This window comes from Cebidichthys violaceus, unplaced genomic scaffold, assembly GCF_023349555.1.
Source record: "Cebidichthys violaceus isolate CVI_PGR_0920_01 unplaced genomic scaffold, fCebVio1.0.p SCAF_11, whole genome shotgun sequence".
Taxonomy (NCBI): Eukaryota; Metazoa; Chordata; class Actinopteri; order Perciformes; family Stichaeidae; genus Cebidichthys; species Cebidichthys violaceus.
The window spans coordinates 11,535,067-11,553,826 of NW_027176274.1; the positions used below are offsets into that span (position 1 = coordinate 11,535,067).

Below are 18,760 nucleotides of genomic sequence, written 5' to 3' on the forward strand. Positions count from 1 at the left end.
TGGACAGAGTTCATGACGTGAAGGAGTTTGAGAAACGATGGAGACTTCCATCAGCCAATCCCCAGGCGGTGGGCGGGGTTACGCTCACCTGACAGTGAGCCAAACCCAGCCGGCGGTGCGTCTCGCGTTGTTATCCTGTCCTGAGCGTGTTGTAGGTGGGATATTGACAGACATTGGAGTTCACAGCGGCCGATCTGTCAGGGTTTTACTCCTCTGAGTCTTTGTCGATATCCCCCTGCCTCTATAGCCTGAAGGGAAAGTCCTCAGGTTGCTTTTTACTGTTGGGGGGCATGGAACCACTTCGGAAGGAGGCGAAGGATAATCCGTCGGCTTCAGCTAATCTTCTCTCCAAGATTTTCTTCTGGTAAGAAAAGCGGCCCGCAGTGACAGCCGTGCTTGACGTTAATTGAATGGAGAGCTCTTCTGTGTGACAGTTTGTGGCCATTCAAAAAGCAGGCTGTCCCCTGGATGTGATAGCAGGTAGCTGCTGAGCATCCGTCCATGCGTTAACATGAACCACACCGCTCCCACACGGAGGAGGGAGCTCAGGCTCGTGGGTTTACATGTATCCCCGTAGTCTTAAATCACAACAGGCTGATTTGTGCAAAGTAGCCTACTTCTGGAGTAGCATGGAGCATGACAAAGTGTGCTGTTTAGTTTCATTAGTAAAGTAGTTACTATAATAATAACTTCAGTTGTGCAGCACAATTCTCTCATAAATACAAAGACAAAGTTAAGAGACAGCAAATACCCCTTCATATGTTTATTACTGTGTAAATTATGAAGTATAAAGCTTTGGAAGTGTACAACAGTAAGATATATAAACATATTGAGAAGAATGGAGCATTCCATTTCTGTTAACAAAACAAATGGTATGGCAAGGATTCTAAACTTTTGCAAAATGACAGCAGATCCTACCCTGGCACTTTTCCTCTAAACAAACTAGTTAGTCTATTTTGATGTTTTTTTTAATGCACTCTGGCACCTACATTAAAGATGCAAAAACTGTGAATCAATTCATTTTCATAGTGAATTAGAAAATGGTCGTCAGGGTCACATTGCAGAGTATCACTGTGGTATGTAAAGGTTCCAACTCATACAGTTTGACTACTTCCATAATGTACAGTAGCAATGTATTTCTGTCTTCTTGTGAAAATCATAGACTGAAAACTTTCTATCTCTTTTATTTCCATGTTTTCTCATTGAGTTAAAACTAGGTTTTCATAGTTTATGTGAACAATAATTTCAATCACTATTTTTAACGACTTACTTTCATGTAACTTTCTCTCCAGTTGGCTGAATCCCTTGTTTAGAATTGGATACCAGAGGAAATTGGAAGAAGATGACATGTATAAAGTTCTCCCAGAGGACGCATCACATAGACTCGGGGAGGAGCTACAATGGTAAGACATTGAATGATGTCCTTTAAGACCTCTTTAGCTTGATTGTTCCACGTTCTTATCAGCATTCATTGTTGGTTCCTGGCATCCGCTTTCATGATAGCGGTTTTGAAAAGTGTTCCCGACTCTCCAATGGTTTCTGAGGTACAGGAATCCAATTCTCCATCATATAGTGAGTGATCATTTTAGACTTAAGTTTCTCTTGCTAAGCCTCTGAACTGATGAGACAAAACTGATCATCAACCATTAGCATGAGGTGGTCTGGTACCATGCACACCTGTGCACCTCCTTATGTTAGTACATGGTGTTGATAATGAACTGTCCGTGACTAGCACAGATGAGCACTAACACACTGCTCAGGTTTAGATGAGAGTCTTATTCTTCACATCCATGCAACTTTAAGGTTTATAGTTATTGACATTGAAATCCCTGAAAGTAAAGGGTAGGTTTGGGCGTCCAAACATCAATCAGAGCTTTATTCTCATACTAAGCAGTGGCCATGTTGGAATGACCTCCTTCTCCACTGGGACATAATCCAAGTGTTTAGTGGCCAACCAGAGACTCGTGGATGTCCTCATCACTGCCTGGCACCTCTCAGCCTGGACATCTCCTAAATAGGGGACAGATCACCCCCTTTGAGGGTTTGGTTACAGAGTCACTATGTGCTTGGAAGGGAAGCCCACCTATATATAGACAGTGCCTCTTAAACTATTACATGAGGGATTACTGAATTCATAATAACCTAAGCATAGGTTATAACATAAGTGTGATGAGTCTAAAATATCAGCACCTCCCCCATCCAAGTCCAGGGTGGGAGAGAACCAGAAAGAGGCTTCCCGTGCCATCTAGTTGATAATCTAGATGTAAGAGTATGGTGAAAGTACTTGATGATGACAGATACCAATAGTTAATTCTGCAGCTGCAGTAATGAGTGGATAGTTTTAAATGGTGGCGGCAAAGAGAGAGACCTGAGCAACAAAACAAAGTTATTTCTTCATAATTCAGATCCAATTAGATTTCAATCCAATGCAAAAGCCACAAAATAGAGTCTTATTATTCTTTTGTCATTACGATGCAGGGCTACAAATAATTGACTCAGTAAATATTCTATCATGTATAAACGCATATCCAGACAGCCACACACCAAAATCTGTAATAAGAAGCATACTTAGTCAGTAAACATCCACTCATGCACATTATTCTGCTTGAAATATGTTTTTTTGTGTGTTTTTTCTCTCCAGAAACATTCAGTAGTACAACAGTGCATTATTGTGAGTAACACTGCATCATTATTTTAGATTACTGACTGGGAGTAATCATTGCTTTTCTTTTCACTTTTCAAAGGTACTGGAACAGAGAGGTTCAACAGGCGGCAAAAGATCTGCGCCCACCCAGACTTGCCAAAGTTCTTGTTCAGTGCTATTGGAGATCATACGCACGCATTGGAATATACATCTTTATAGAGGTACAGTGCAATCTCACAGTGAAACCAAACGTCTACAGAGAACTGTTTTAATGCAGCACACCCACACATCTGCCTTACATGTCATTTTCTATCAGGAAGTTATCAAAGTCATTCAGCCAGTGCTACTTGGGAAGATAATTGAGTTCTTTGAGAGTTATGACCCCAGCAACACAGCTGCGGTCTATGAGGCCTACAGCTATGCTGCAGGCATCTCCTTGAACACCATTAGCCTCTCCGTCCTTCATCACCTCTATTTCTACCACGTCCAGCGAGCAGGCATGAAGATTCGTGTGGCCATGTGCCACATGATCTATCGGAAGGTCAGTCATTATGAGGTGCATGTATGTATACATGTCATCCTCATATTCCTCATATCCTCATGTCCTATTCCTGTGGTTTCTATAACTTGATTGAACACCTTTGTTCTGCAAAGGCTCTTTGTCTTAACAGCAAAGCATTTGCCAAAACTACCACAGGACAAATAGTGAATCTCTTATCCAATGATGTCAACAAATTTGACGAGGTAATTATCTGAAAGTATTTCATGTTTATATCTTTAATTCTATATTTACATGTGACTCAATCAATAATAGGGCTGGGCGATATTGTCAAAACTTCTGTCTCAAAAGTAATTTCCTATCTTGATAACATCACCATACAATCATGTTTTCTGGTAATTCTGGTAAAAAAAGAATTACGAGAATTATTCTATATGAAGTAACCACATAACATGATTTTGTATACATACTTGACAAATTGAAAGTACTCAGCTTTTTCTTATTTTAATTAAGAACTTAACTGCAATCAGACTTTCTAAGAAATTTGAGTTTGTATGTGTTATTGTAAATTTAGACAACGTATTTGTATATCACGATATCTTGATATAGGATCTTATCATGTATGATTCCACTAAAAGACGATAAATTATCATATTGAACTATCGCCCTGCCCTATATGTTATATAATTTTTGATCGTCATCGTTTTCTTACAGATAACCTTATATTTGCACTTTCTGTGGATTGGTCCTATACAAGCAGCAACTGTGATATTATTGCTGATGTATGCGATTGGCCCATCATGCCTTGCGGGAATGGCTGTCTTCATCATCCTGATGCCAGTACAGACTATGTTCGGACACTTGTTCTCTAGTCTCAGGTTTGTAGTCAGTCGCCAGATTTGTCAAATATAGAAAACTATTTTTAGGTTTGCGTTGTGTGTTGCACTGGTGCCATTTCTGCCATTTGTTTCACTTGTTTTAGGGCTGAGACGGCAGTCTTAACAGATGACAGAATACGTACAATGAATGAAGTCATCTCTGGGATCCGCGTTATCAAGATGTATGGGTGGGAGAAGCCCTTTGCTGCATTGGTGGATGATGTCAGAAGGTACACCATAAACTAACCAGCATTCACTTTTATCAAATTTCATTAAAATCTATTAACATGTCTTTGTAATATCCTGTTATTTCAAGGAGCAGTGTGTAAGATTTAGTCACATCTAGCAGAGAGGTTGCAGATTGCAACCAACTGAATGTCCCTCTCTCACCCCTCCCTTTCCAAGTGCGTCGGACAGACAGAGGCCTTAAGGTAATATGAATTTGCTATAGGGCCTCTCATGAGCTTGAGTGTTTGGTTTGTCCGTTCTGGGCTACTGTAGAAACATGGCGGTGCACCATGGTGGACTCCGTGGAGGAGGACCAGCTCCCTAAGTAGACATGAAGGGCACATTCTAAACAAAAACACAATGATTCTTAGTTTCAGGTGATTGTACACTTATGAAAACATAGTTATGAATATTATTCTGCCAATTAATCCCCCTAAATCCTACACACTGGTCTTTAATTGACAAGCATATGAAAACAAATGCTCCTGTTTGCTGCCATTATTGTGAATGAAGGTTTGAACAGTGTTTACTGACAACATGTCTTGTTGTTGTACAGAATGGAAATCTCCAAGATCATGAAAAGCTCCTACCTGCGTGGCCTGAACATGGCATCCTTCTTTGTGGCCAGCAAGATCATCGTCTTCATCACCGTCTGCATCTACGTACTGACTGGAAACCAGTTGTCTGCCAGCAGAGTGTTTATGGCTGTTTCTCTCTACGGGGCGGTCAGACTCACCATCACACTCTTCTTTCCCTTTGCCATAGAGAAGGTCTCCGAGTCTCTCATCAGCATTAGAAGGATTCAGGTAAATACACAACAGACAGAGGTCATATTTAAACCCAGTGTGTGTTGATCACTGTCACTGAAAACTAATAATCTGGATGTGATTTTTCTTTTCAGAATTTGCTTCTGCTGGATGAAGTTGCTCCTCAGCATCTGGGGCTTCCTAAGGCAGAAAAGAAGGACTGTATAGTGAAGATTCAGGATTTAATATGCTACTGGGATATGGTAAGAATTATTGTGGGCAAAGTGTCTCTCCTTTCTATCTGTATATTGCTCACGTGCAACAATCCTTAAATCCCCCGAGAGGGTCTAAGTAAGGATAAAGAGTGTTGCGATACAGATTGTGAGGCGCCTCTAGAATGGTCCGTTAATGTCAGTAAACCCGACAATAACGGACATAGTGAATAGTTACTACATGACACATGTTTCAGTTCATTTACTTTTTCTTTCAGATGCTAGAGGCTCCGACTTTACAGAACGTGTCTTTCACAGTGAGGCCAGAGCAGCTCCTGGCAGTAATTGGACCTGTTGGGGCTGGAAAGGTCAGATCTGTTTTGTAGTCTTAAGACTCATAGTCATGCACACACATTATGATAAATCTGAGACATGTTAACTGGTAAGTAAAAATCATTGATAATATAATGTCATCAGTTCTATAGGAAGTATAGCGTTGAGTCAGTGCTGAGGTTTGACTTATTTTACCAGCAGTTGAATGCCAAATAAAATGTCACTGGGGCCATTAGATTTGACTGACACAATGGAGACATAGATGGTATAATGAGCAGGAAATATCAAGAATCCTTCATTTCACCATAAATGAATCCTGTTTTTGTATCTGAGTAGTGCTATCATTTCTTGTTAAAGCCAAAGGGCAGCTACATGCAAGATAGTTAGCTTGCATGCACTCAGCAGAATGCATTCTTTATATGACCTATATAAGTAAACGAGACAATCAACCAGAAGACTGGCTATTTCTATATAGTTTTAATACTTGCCAAGAAATCAGACTGTTTAATTCATAAACTCAAACAGGAACAATGTGTGGCTTTACTGGGAGTTATGTGCTGTAAGTAATTCTTGCTGAACAACAACTTAACGCTAGGCTAAGCTAATTCATATCTGACTCTCGGAAAGAAAGTGCTTTTAAGCGTGTCTCCCAAAAGGTTCTCAAAAGTGTTCCTGAAATCTTAGTTTGTGCTCTGTGTTTGTGCATGCCAGTCCTCGCTCCTTAGTGCCATCCTGGGAGAACTGAGTCAGGAAAGTGGTGTGGTGAAGGTCAAAGGAGAGCTGACATACAGCTCTCAGCAGCCCTGGATTTTACCTGGCACAATTCGAAGCAACATCCTTTTTGGCAAAGAGCTCAACCCCAAGAAGTATGATAGAGTTCTGAGAGCCTGCGCCCTCAAGAGAGTGAGAATCACTGTTGATTATCACATGCCCCGCTGCATTTTACTGCTCTATAGACTAGGTTTTAGAAGAAGTAGCTTGTGGTGAGTCCCGCTTTTTGTGAATGACTGGTAAGGGTTGCATTTGGACCCTGTTCAGGACATGGACCTGTTGCCAGGTGGTGACTTGGCGATGGTCGGGGACAGAGGGGCCAACCTCAGTGGTGGACAGAAGTCAAGGGTCAGCTTAGCAAGGTGTGCTAAATCACGATGCAGCGAAGCACATTTTTATTTGTAAGTGACAGAGATAACCTCTGTTTTTGTGTGTATTTTTAGAGCAGTGTATCAGGATGCAGACATCTACTTGCTGGATGACCCTCTCAGTGCTGTGGATGCTGAGGTGGGAAGGCACCTGTTTGAAGAGTAAGTCTTGTCACTAACATCTCCCGATTGTTTTTCATGGAGAAATCCATTGGAAAGTACATAACAGTTAATCAGGTGTAAAAATACGGAGTTTTTTTCATTTCTGGATAGAAATGTTTGTTTTCTTCAGGTGCATTTGTGGACTTTTGAGAAAGAAGCCTCGTATCCTGGTTACACATCAACTACAGTATCTGAAGGCTGCAGATGAAATTGTTGTCTTAAAGCAGGTGTGTGTTTATGCTTGTGTTTACATGTAAAGAAAAGTGCTCAGATGATGATAAAATAGAATCTTAGTGTATCAAATAAGCCAATAAAAGATGTGCTGCTGGTTACTATGCTCCAAGTACTCTGAATATTTGCTATTCAAAATAATTTAATCATGATAAAGTAGAATAATCATGTTGATTATCAGCTTTTACCACAGCTTTCATCAGCAAAAAAACAAAACAAAACACCTTTTCCTTACTGTACAGTTATAGTGCAGGTAAAACAATTGCAAATTATTCACAATACCCATTAATATGACACAATTGTATTACTTTTACTTGAATATTTTTCATATATTAACGGTGACCATTGTGTCACAATACATCCGACATGGTGGAAGACATTCAAGAACATTCTGTGAAAAGCCTAGGATTTGTCTTTCTGTAAAGTGTTTAAATGTATAGTAAAAAAATATATCTTTCATACTGTACATGCTCTTTTTATTGGTCATATTGACAGGGGCCTTCTTCTGTTTAGATTTCATCTCACTTACAGATGCTGAAATTTCAATGGCTGTATGTGAGTTCTTGTGCTGTTACCAGCGCCTCTTTTCTGTCGTTGTCAGGGTCAGATGGTGGCACGCGGGACCTACAGTGAGTTGCAGGGCTCTGGACTGGACTTCACCTCCCTGCTTAAGGAGGAGGAGAGCCAGGAGGAGGAGGAGGAGAAGGAGGAGGAGAGGCAGGGTGTGACTCCCATCTCTGAGACGGTCTCCCGCTTCCCCCACACGCTTTCTGACAACTCAATGTCCTCTCTGTCCTCCCTCTCCTCGTCTCGGTACTCTTTGATTGAGGGAGCGGAGCCACCTGCAGTGGTAGGTGTATTTGAAACAATAAATTGCTTATACTTGGCTTCACTTGGTAAAAAGCAGTTTGCATCAAGCTGAAAGCATAAATTCATAGCAATCTCATTGTGGGTAAAAGACTTGTTCTGCATTCTACCAGCCACTAGAGGGCAGAAGGTACTCACCCTTACCCTGCTGCTCATTACAGCCAGATCTGAAGTGTTGCTGGATGACTGGCATTGACACTAGTGTCTATCTGTAGGTAGTGCAATCAACGGAGGAGGAAAGCCGCTCAGAAGGAAACGTCGGCCTGCGTATGTATGTGAAGTATTTCAGAGCAGGCGCTAACTTCCTGGTCCTCTCGGTCCTCATTTTACTCAATGCCCTAGCACATGTGAGTCAATTTTCTTCAATTAATTTGGGTGTGTTTTCTATCAATTTTGGAAAAATACAACGCATAATTTATCTTTATCATAATTCAATTTTAGACGAAATTCAACGGTGTAATAAATTGTATTGATAAATGTTTATTTATGACATTATTATTTTTGCTTCTTTAGATTACATTTGTTCTACAGGACTGGTGGCTTGCTTGCTGGTGAGATTTGTCTTCATTTACAGCCTGTGAAAAACACGAATGCTTGAGAATAGCATGTTTTCTAAGCCAAACTGACATTTTCTAAGCTTGGAAATGGTTGATGATTTAACAGAAGACGACTGAACCAAACTATTTTTCTTGGCATTATCTGTCACTTGTTGAAACTGACCTTGTGCTTCAGGATAGGAGGGATGTGTTCTGAATTGTGCCTTCATGTTACAGCGTTCTTTCTTCGTTGTGTTTATTTGTCCTTGTGGATTTTTGGTTCTTTTGTGGCTGACTTGCAGGGCCTCTCAACAGAAGCACATCAATGTGACAGAGCACCTCAATGGCAGCTTCCCTCGGCAGCTGGACCTTGACCTGTACCTAGGTGTTTACGCAGGTGAAGCCCACTGAGCGCACATTGCTTTTCATGTACTGTTGAGGCTCTGAATACGCCAGCCATTCAATGAACAGATCCACAGTTCTTTGGCTGTGGCCCAAGGCCTTCAAGGCCCGCTGTATGTGTACATGGGTCTCAGCTGTACACGGAGATAGCGGTGCCTTTCTTGTTCTCTGCTATTGCATTGCTCTGATTGTCTCCTTGTGACTCCCAGCTTCTTCACTCTTTCAGGCTTTGTATTCACAGGGATATATCGACATTCAAGACAAGAAATATCATCATTAAAGGCAAAACTTAAGTAGAATATATCTGCTTAGGAAGAAGGAACTTTACAGTAAATGCATACCTTGGTACAGGTACAATGATAGCATTGTGGTGTGCTGATAGATTTTTTTTCCTGTGCTTTTGGCAGGTTTAACAGCCACTTCAGTAGTGTTTGGCTTCCTTCGCAGCTTGGTCTTCTTTAATGTCCTGGTGAGCTCGGCCCAAACCCTACACAACAGCATGTTTAATGCCATCCTTCGGACCCCGGTACACTTTTTCGACATCAATCCAATCGGTAAGTGGCTCATTTCTTCATCAAGTTCTCATTTAGATGATTGATAACTCATAACTCACTTATAACATGGTCAGGGTTCTACAGGAGTGATTCAATGTTTATGAGATGTAAACATCCAGTGGGACCTTCTGTAGAAGTTATTGTGCTAACGTCTCACCACTAGAGAGCAGACTGTTACTTACTTTGACATGTTTGAGCCACTTTACAAACATCCATAATATGCTTGCCCTAAAACTCCATTGTTTGTTCAAGTTCATAATTATAATCAAATTATAATTATGATAACTTATAATTTCAAATGTTACAATTTTCATATGAAAAATCTTAAAAATGTTTTCTTTTTAAATATTGTATATTAACATCATAGTATTGACATGGTTTATGTAATTTACCTAAACATAGAATAAAAAACTGATACATTTTAATCAGAATTTATAATATAGTGGCACTGCATTTAGTACAAGCTTTTTGTTTGTTGAATTTATGGGTTTTTATTTCTGACTGTGAATAAACTGGCATCACAAAAGTCGCTGCTGGGAAGTAAAGTCTCTGTTTCCAAGAGGCCAATTCAGTCAAAAAGCCGAGTGATGACTTAATATAAAGCCATAATGTATTAAAAAAATAGTAAATAGAGTGCTATCTTTTTATTGTGAGCTCAAACAAAAGCAAACAATCATATTGAATAAATACTGTTTGCACTAGATCTCGGACAGTGTTGTGTTGGGACCATAGAGCTGTGTAAATACAGACATATTTGTCTTGTGCGCTGTATCAGAAATCTTCGATTATTTCTTTTAGCTTTGCAGGCTGTAGCTGCTGAGTCAATGGATTAGGCAGATAGACACGATTTTAAAAGTGTGCAAACACTCCAAATACGTCTGATTTTACTCGGGGAGGGCTGCTGTTTATTTTATTTTTTTCAGTGGTGTTTTGCGCAACCGTTTTAAATAGAAACTACTAAAAATTAGAGCGTAATTCAAAATTAGATAATTTGCTAAATATTTAGCTCTCCTATGATTTTATGGTCTCAATTAAAGACCTCTTTTAATTAGGTGAAGTTAGTACAAGTACAATGTGTCATTCATACCCAAAGTCAACTGTCAAGTGGCCCACTTTGATAACTTTAATTTTTCTGGAGCATTGTTCACCTGTCAGAAGATAATTACTCAGCCTAATCTCTTCATAGTGACATGCATGTACAACACAATCAGCTCGGGTGGGAATTCTCAACAAGAAGGGAACTTGTATCTGTATAATGAGTCATAATAAGCTGGTAACACAAGTCTAAATATGATTTGAGGGTGTTCAGGAGCTTGCGGTTTCTTGTGGCATTAGAAGTGGGTGCAGCTACAAAGCTTTCCTTTGCAAAGCTGTGTTTGGAGCAAACACCACAGGTCTTAATCTTTGGCTTTTGTTTTTACTGCTGCCGTTGTGTTCCGTATTGGACTACCTGAAGGCTTATCTGGGTGTGCCTTGCTTGGTAATCTACGCACGGGAGGAGGACAAACACTTTGAATAATGTAATAATCTGTTTAATAGCGCAGCAAAGGAGAAGCTTAACAGACACTGCTATCTGATTGCTGTTGTGCTGCTATCAGTAACCATTGTATGACCAGTCCAGTCATTACAGTTTGGCCTCCAGGCTGGCAAACATCACTGTGTGTCTGACTGGATTTATAGAGAACTGTCCCAGAGAGTGCATTTCTTTTGTCCTTTGTCCAGTCAACAGTAGATTAAGCATGACCACGACGTTTTTTTAAACAATAAGCTTCACTGATTTACATGGTTTTTTTTCACCTGCTCTGTATTTTTCATTCATTCACTTGAATGATACCAAACAGAAAAGACCAGGACAAAATCTGTTGTCAGTTTTGCCATTTTTTTTCTCACTCTTCCTTCTTTCTTATTGTTTTGCTTCTGTCTAAAAGTTATTTCTTTCTTCACCTGCTCTGTATTTTTCATGAATTCACTGGAGTAAAACCAAACAGAAAAGACCAGGACAAAGACAGCTGTTGTCAGTTCTGGCGCCTTTCTCTCACTCTTCTTTCTTTCTTATTGTTTTGCTTCTGTCTCTAAGTGTTTTATTTTATTTTACACAATAACTGCCACTTCCATAGCAACTGCTTCCACATCCACTTGTCTCATGCAATAAGTGTGAGTAATTTGTAACTGTGTGCCTATGTGTTGTTAAGGATTTGACAACTGTTTACATGTGTAAGTGATAGGTGTGCTGCTGCTGAACAGGCTCAGTGTTTGATAGCTGTCCACGGAGTTAAAGGTTACCATTTCAAGCGTCGCTGCACAAAGGTCTTATTTGTTATTCTGTGAATGTGGTTTCTAACAATAGAGTACAGCAGTGGTGAATTATGATTGATGGAGAGGCATTGTAGCTCTTCTGTATCAGCTACTGAATGCCTCTGCGCCATGTGTTATCTTTTGTGCTGTGTGGAAATAGTTGATTTCCAAGTTGTGGTTTTGGGTGATTAATATCTTTATATTTCATAACAATACTATTTGATAAGAACATATCTAGATGATTTGGATAAGACTACAGATTGCTTTTTCGTCTTCTATATAAATTCATATGACTTAATATATTCATGTTGCTCAGTTTTAGCAGTATGTACAGTCTTATTACAGCTGTTCATCCAAATGTGATTCAGTTAGAGCAGCACAGACAGCGGTGGATGTGTTGAGCTGATGTTGATCCCTGTAATTTAGTGTCATTGAGTGGGCTAATCCCCTCAGAGACTGCAGGCCAGGGCTTCAGCTCATCAGCACAGTCAAGGAGTGGAGTTTCAGTCAACACACGCACACACACACACACACACACACACACACACACACACACACACACCTCTACCGTCCCCCTTTCACATCGACATAGTGGGCCATCTTGGTGCTAGGTGTCACTCAGTTGCTGTTGAAGCAGGGAACATTAGATCTTCTGTAGTCAGTGATGTGAGATTCTAATTGTGTCTACACAGGCAATGTTTTTAATGTCTGTATTTCAGGTCTGGGATGCAAGAGTGTTAAGAGCAAAGTGGAAGAAGTACTGCAGAGAGGATGATGATATCGAGGTGTGTAAATTGAATGTGGAGATGGAGCCGTGTGTGTGTGTGCAGTATGGCTGATAGGGCCCCCCCTCGCTCGGCACTTCCACTATTTAATTGCATGAAAGGGAAGCAGAGGAGATTGCAGGAGCCTGGCGGTGAGAGCGAAGAGAATGGATTTAGAATGTATTAGTATTGGCAGCAAGGCGCCGGCGGTGGGAGGCTGCCCCAGGCCCCGAGGCCCTTCATGGAAGTGCAGGTGAGCTGTGCCACCTCCAGCCTTGGCAGCCCCCTCCCCAGTATTCCTTCATTATCGCACTTGCCTGACTGAAAGGCCCCTCCAACTGCACTGGGGCCCACACATGGAGCGGCTCTGAGTCGTCCCCTTATCTTGATGTTTACAGGGTACAGCGATTTGCCACACGCCCTGCTCTAGCCGGACCCCACTGTTCCACTTCTTTAAGTGTGATTGGGGGCCTTGCTCACCTAATATCTCCACCTAAGGGGCCACCTTAGTTGGGAGGGCTTGATATTTCCTGAGCCTGAAAAAGTGGTGCAAATCACCCCTGGAGTCCTCAACCATGAGAAATTGTTTGATACTAATGCTGCTGATATCCTGAAACGTCTATACCCCTCTCTACACAATAGGTGATATTGTTGACAACCACCCATAGTGATTGAAGCCATTGTCCCATGCCGATCTTACCTCATAGGCATTTCCAAGCAGTGAATGTCTTTGTGTAACTGCATCACTGTAATGTATCCCCTCTATAGTCTGCGCAGGATAGAGAAGGGTCTTTACTTCATCCCCTCTGAAACTCTCTGTTAACTGAGCCGCTTGTCAAACAGCTGATAGCTGACTGATGTTCTCTGCTCTAACACCCTCTAACCATGGTATGATGTAACCCAGAGAAACCTATCCTTTTCTTATTGGCATTGTTTGTCAGATATGCATGAATGTAGGTCATCTGTGGCTTAGACAGTAAAATTACATAAAATATTATTGGATCTTCCGCAAACACAGTTTGACAAGTACTCCCCCCATTCCCGGACTAAAGCAGCGATATTCTATACCAGTATAGTAGCAGCTCTAACCCCTTGCATGAACCCTCCCCTCAGGATGTCTGTATGCTAAAGGGGCACTCACACTGTGAATAAGATTAGTCTGCCTCCAAGTGTACAACATGCTTACGCCACTTGACTTTGAATCAGTACTGATTTGGAGCATTGCTGGATTGTTGCGGGGAATAATGCTCTGGCAGGGTTTATGCAATGGCTGTTATGGGGAGCCCGGCCTCGTCTGCATGCATGTTTTTAGGCGGGAGCGGCATTTTGGATAAAGCTGTAAGCTGCTTACGGCCGTGGAGAGAGGTGATTACAGGGCCCACCTCCGTAGGACTGACTGGGAGGCAACTTTTTGGTCAGCGGTGCCATGGCTCCGCCACGCCTCCAGAGTGCCATACCAGCACATTCTGCCAATGTGCCGCTCAGCCGTTCCCATCTCTCTGTCCCGTAATAAGTCCCACCCTGTATCACGATCTGTGAGCCTTGATAAACTCATCGACGCGCTTGTGTGATTAGTCTCACTTTATCAGGGGTTGTACACTAAATATGTGAGTGCTGCTTTATTTACATTCTCCGCAGATAGATATTACTGTTTGCTCATTGATGTGTCACCTTGGGTTGCTTTAACATTGTGACACCATTTTGGAGGTGCTTTGACAGGGAATATACACTATACACAACAGATCTACACAGCTTGTCCGTGTCTTTTAACTTGAGTTCAGTCCCTGTAGTGGCAATACTGGCACTGTTCTTGTACTTTTTGTCTGCCTCTGAGAGTCTAAGGGCTTCCTTCAGGGACAGAGATAGAGAAAACCTTTCTTCCTTGCCTGCCTTTAGGTAGTGTAGTGTTGGGATTTGCTATCACTGACCCTGCAATACACTGTGTGTGTGTGTGTGTGTGTGTGTGTGTGTGTGTGAAAACAGCTGGAGTGTAATCTTATGTGCTGTGGGATCAGAACAGGGGAGCAAAGTTACTTAAAGAGTCACAATAAAGGGCTGCCACAGCACCTGCAGAGCACCAGTCAAAATAATGAACACCTGAGCAGATTGGAGGCAACTCAATTAACGTCACTGACACTGCCAGTCAGAACATAAAGGCAGGTACGCAGCTTCTGTTGCCCTTTGTTTCCAAACAAAAGGTTCCCTTGTGTATTCAGCCAAGAGTAGGGCAGTCTTTATGAAATACCAGACAAATAATGATTCATTGTTTAATCTAGATAGGCCTGTGTTTTTCTTCTGATATCACACTCACAGTGTATAAGCTCTTTTCTGTTAAATTGGAGGGGATGTTGGTAACATTTGCTCAATAGTCTGGAGACTAGAAGGAAATTGAAACAAGATAAATATTTTTTTTTTTATTGGTGCAGAGTAGCTAAGGGATAAAAAAAAAAATACATGTATCTTTTTGTTTTGCTTAGATTTGTTCTTCCAAATGTCATATAGGACGAGTTTAAGGTAGATATTTAACATTTCAAAATAAATACTACAATTGTTCTTTCATACTGCATAAATAGACATTACATCACATTCTTTCACCTAATTTTACTACATTCTACTGATTGTACAAATGATACACTTGACATCTTTTTAACCAAGAAAATAAATTCCGTTGTCAATTGTGTGATTCCGTCTTACATATATCTTCTCTAATGTCATCTAATCTGTGCTTTTGTGTTTTCCAGGAAGAATCCTCAACAGGTTTTCGAAGGACATCGGTTACCTGGACTCTCTGCTCCCATGGACGTTCGTGGACTTTATCCAGGTGAGTCTCACCTCGGCAGGTTTGGTCGCTGGCGCTGCAGCATGGGAAGGCCATTTCATGCCTGGCTAAACCTGCTTTGTGGTCCGGGTCCCCTAATCTGGAAACAATTACTGTAGGATTACCCGCCAGCGCGGCCCAGCGCCTGCACAGATTTAATAAAAGTGTGCACATAGGCTGAGGGCGTGGCTCCCTCAGTGTGGCACAACAGAAGCGGCATCTTGAGAGAATGTGTTTGGAGACTGAGCAAGGCGATTGGGAGAGAGAACGGTACCAAAGAGGAAATAAAGGCCACAGGATGATGGGGATGATGTGGAGGAAAACAGTGGGGAGGCGAGGAGGGGTTGACAAGGATGATGCGTTGAGTGGCAAAGAGAAGAAGTGTGAGCAGCAGGCGTACGATGTGTTTGCAGGAGTGGAGCTGGAAGCGTGGTAGAGGGGAAAGGGGACAGGTCAGTTGGAACAGATCCAGAGCGGGACTTGCCCCTCTCAGCGCAATTCACCTAATGCTCTACAGTCTTCTAGGCCTGGTAGCCGAGGGCCACCCTGGTGCATAACCAGGTTGGGTTACCAAATGCCACCCTGCCACCGTGACAGCCATCTCCCACGAAAGCCTGCGGAGATGAGCCAGCTCATGCACCTCGCACCACAAAGAAGGGAATGTTCGCTGCACAATTCGAGGTAGAGGAGCAGGCGTGGCTCTTTGGTTAGGGCCAAAGAATAGAACAAAGGCGTGCTGAAAACGAATCCCCCCTTCACAATGCCTGAGTGATGTTTGTGGCAGATACCCATCTCACAGTAGACAAAAGCCATCTTAAATGCTGAAAGCACAAAAGATCATATGCACAAAAGCTTTTTGTCTGCTATAGTTTCCCTCATTTTGATAATAAGGTGAATAATGGCTGGAGTAAAATAATAAGTTTGTAGAAGGCGCACAGGTCCATCTGAAAACAGTGAAGGTAGACTAAAAACAGACTTGTGTGGCGCATATATACTCACTGTACACCAAGTTTGACTTATCCATTCCACCATAAAAGTTATTACGTGTCTTATCATGAAATAAAAGATGCAATATTATTATTAACCATGTGTCTGTATTGCAGGGAAAGCTAGCTTTTAATAACTTGTGAGAGTAAGACTGTATATATCATATGCACATTATTTCTGCCAGTTGTTGGCTGCAGGAGAAAGTGGGAAGTGATTGGGATAGAGCACAAAGGTGGCATCCTTTGGACAGAACACTTTTGTTTATGCTGCTTTTTGCTCTTGTTTGCAGGTGTCTTTCATGGAGCAGTCTTTAATGCTTTCAGGAAGGATGATTTTCACTCTTTTTTATCAAAGTATTAGCCGCACAGAAAAGCTGCTGATCCTGACTATTGTTGCTCATTCACGGAGGGACATTTCCCCATAGTCATTGTTTAAATGGTTGTCAGGGGAGAATAAAGTGAAACTTCATAAACAATGCCCTAACTGGTTTATCTCCCTCTATGGGGAGAGGCCGCTACTGTGTGGGGATTTGCACCAGAGCCTCCCCCTTTATGGTGGAGTAAGCACTTCACAGCCCCTCAGCACTGCCCCCATACCCGCCTAACAAGGGGATTCCCTCTAGCTGGGGGAACCTGGTTACACCCCAGAGCCCTATTTTTTTCACTGGTCTCATTTAGTACTAATTTAGTGTATTGGGGGAAAACGCTCTTTCTCCCCTCTCTTTATGGTCAGGGGACAAAGACAGAAATGTCAATTAAAAACACCTCAGGCTTCGGGGACTGTCTGCTTTTGTGCAGACTTGACCTTTAAATCCTGGGTTGGCTCTATTTTCACAGAGGGGGCAGAGGAGGAGGGAAAGACAATGAGGGGTGAGTACATGGGTCTTTCAGTGGAGGATTTCATGTGAAGGCTCTTGACCAAGTCACATCACTAACTGTGAGGTCCATAACTACATTCATAGGTCTTCTAAACCATCCATACAAATTCAGTTTGTCAGCATGTCCATGGCAAGACACCAGCTGACAGTTACTTTCATTTAAGTGGGATTTAGCCTGCTCTCGCCAATGTTAATGACATATAAACATGCATAAACACTAGCTTATGAATCATAAATTACAGCAACCAACAGTCCCCTGGAAGAGATAAATTAGCTTACAGTGCGTGTGAGAGAAAGAGGGTGTGCATGTGTGCGGTATGTAGACACAAACCCAGCACAGAAGACACACACAGGCACACAGCAAAGATGGCTATTGTCTAAAAAGACTGGCGGGTCGATCGTTGTGTGAGTCTGTATATTGTGGCACATTGTGTGTCAGGCCTTTTCAGTGGCTTTGTGGGATTTGAGAACTGCTGACGTAACCGTGAGTGCTGTAGGATGGGATTTCACCGGCTTTCTCTCTCTTCTTTACCATGCTGGTGACAGAAGAAGTGAAGAATGCACTGGCTCCAGGCGTTACACAGGTTATACTGAGAAACACAGTAGATGGTCCTGCGTGGAAAATATAGGCTGTGCCATAAATCCCCTTTAAGCATTGTTTTATGACAGTGCCATTGTCTTCCCGCACAGGGTGAAAAAATACAAGTGACCCAGAAAGGTGAGAAGCCTAAAGATGAACTATACTACTTTTTGTATTCACTTATTCGTCAAATAAAAATAATAAAATAATAAAAATAAACCAGAAAACTGTGAGTGTAGGTATGTTGGTGTGTGTGTGTGTGTGTGTGTGTGTGTGTGTGTGTGTGTGTGTGTGTGTGTGTGTGTGCGCACGCGCTTATGGGTGTGCCTAACTGGCCACTCAGCAATACCACACATGGTCATTTGATGGCGAGCATTGGCCAGCAAAAGCTTCCAGTGTGTGTATGTGTGGTCTCCCATGATGCTGCGGTCCAGCACCTCAGCTGCTCTTACTCAGACATACAGGCCAGGCCAGGGGTCCATTGAGCCTGGGAACTTACATAACAAAGTCCCAATCTTATCTAGAATCTCGCCTCATGTCAATATGGTGAAGATAATGCATTCTATGCTTTCTGTGGATGACTTTTGTATTTGTGAATTGCCGTCTTCGTAAACATTTAGACATGTTTTTTGTTGTTTTCAAGAGAGGGAGAAAGGAGCAATGACTGAATGAATGCATTTGCTGGACACAAGTGATTTATAGTAGAGAGAGAGAGAGAGAGAGAGAGAGAGAGAGAGAGAGAGAGAGAGAGAGAGAGAGAGAGAGAGAGAGAGAGAGAGAGAGACCGCATTTCAAAGCCTTTCTCTTATTTCCAAAATGGGGTTGGAAATCAGCAGCTTGACTGAGCCCAAATAAGTGACTTCTTTTACCTTTTCACAGCACACAAAGGCCTAATCCTAGGACTACTTGAGCCACCAATGTAGACAGCGACTGAGACCACCACAGTATGTGTCAGACCCTCCTCACCACACACAAAACACATTGACTGCAGCTTTATGAAGTGAAAAT

At 42.0% G+C, this 18,760-nt stretch overlaps 1 protein-coding gene across 1 annotated transcript in view; it reads left to right on the forward strand.

Annotated features, from left to right (window-relative positions):
* Nucleotides 1-287: 287 nt before the first annotated feature.
* Nucleotides 288-18,760, forward strand: part of LOC137890953 (ATP-binding cassette sub-family C member 4-like) — a 36,608-nt gene continuing 18,135 nt past the window's right edge. The window contains exons 1-20 of the mRNA XM_068735338.1: nucleotides 288-364; nucleotides 1,293-1,403; nucleotides 2,745-2,865; nucleotides 2,961-3,185; nucleotides 3,299-3,388; nucleotides 3,858-4,021; nucleotides 4,126-4,251; nucleotides 4,806-5,055; nucleotides 5,151-5,258; nucleotides 5,486-5,575; nucleotides 6,252-6,443; nucleotides 6,579-6,673; nucleotides 6,755-6,841; nucleotides 6,972-7,068; nucleotides 7,674-7,922; nucleotides 8,155-8,286; nucleotides 8,453-8,490; nucleotides 8,778-8,872; nucleotides 9,285-9,431; nucleotides 15,232-15,311. Coding sequence (XP_068591439.1) covers nucleotides 291-364; nucleotides 1,293-1,403; nucleotides 2,745-2,865; nucleotides 2,961-3,185; nucleotides 3,299-3,388; nucleotides 3,858-4,021; nucleotides 4,126-4,251; nucleotides 4,806-5,055; nucleotides 5,151-5,258; nucleotides 5,486-5,575; nucleotides 6,252-6,443; nucleotides 6,579-6,673; nucleotides 6,755-6,841; nucleotides 6,972-7,068; nucleotides 7,674-7,922; nucleotides 8,155-8,286; nucleotides 8,453-8,490; nucleotides 8,778-8,872; nucleotides 9,285-9,431; nucleotides 15,232-15,311 — 2,571 coding nt within the window. The 5' untranslated portion in view covers nucleotides 288-290. The remainder of the gene's footprint in view (nucleotides 365-1,292; nucleotides 1,404-2,744; nucleotides 2,866-2,960; nucleotides 3,186-3,298; nucleotides 3,389-3,857; nucleotides 4,022-4,125; nucleotides 4,252-4,805; nucleotides 5,056-5,150; nucleotides 5,259-5,485; nucleotides 5,576-6,251; nucleotides 6,444-6,578; nucleotides 6,674-6,754; nucleotides 6,842-6,971; nucleotides 7,069-7,673; nucleotides 7,923-8,154; nucleotides 8,287-8,452; nucleotides 8,491-8,777; nucleotides 8,873-9,284; nucleotides 9,432-15,231; nucleotides 15,312-18,760) is intronic.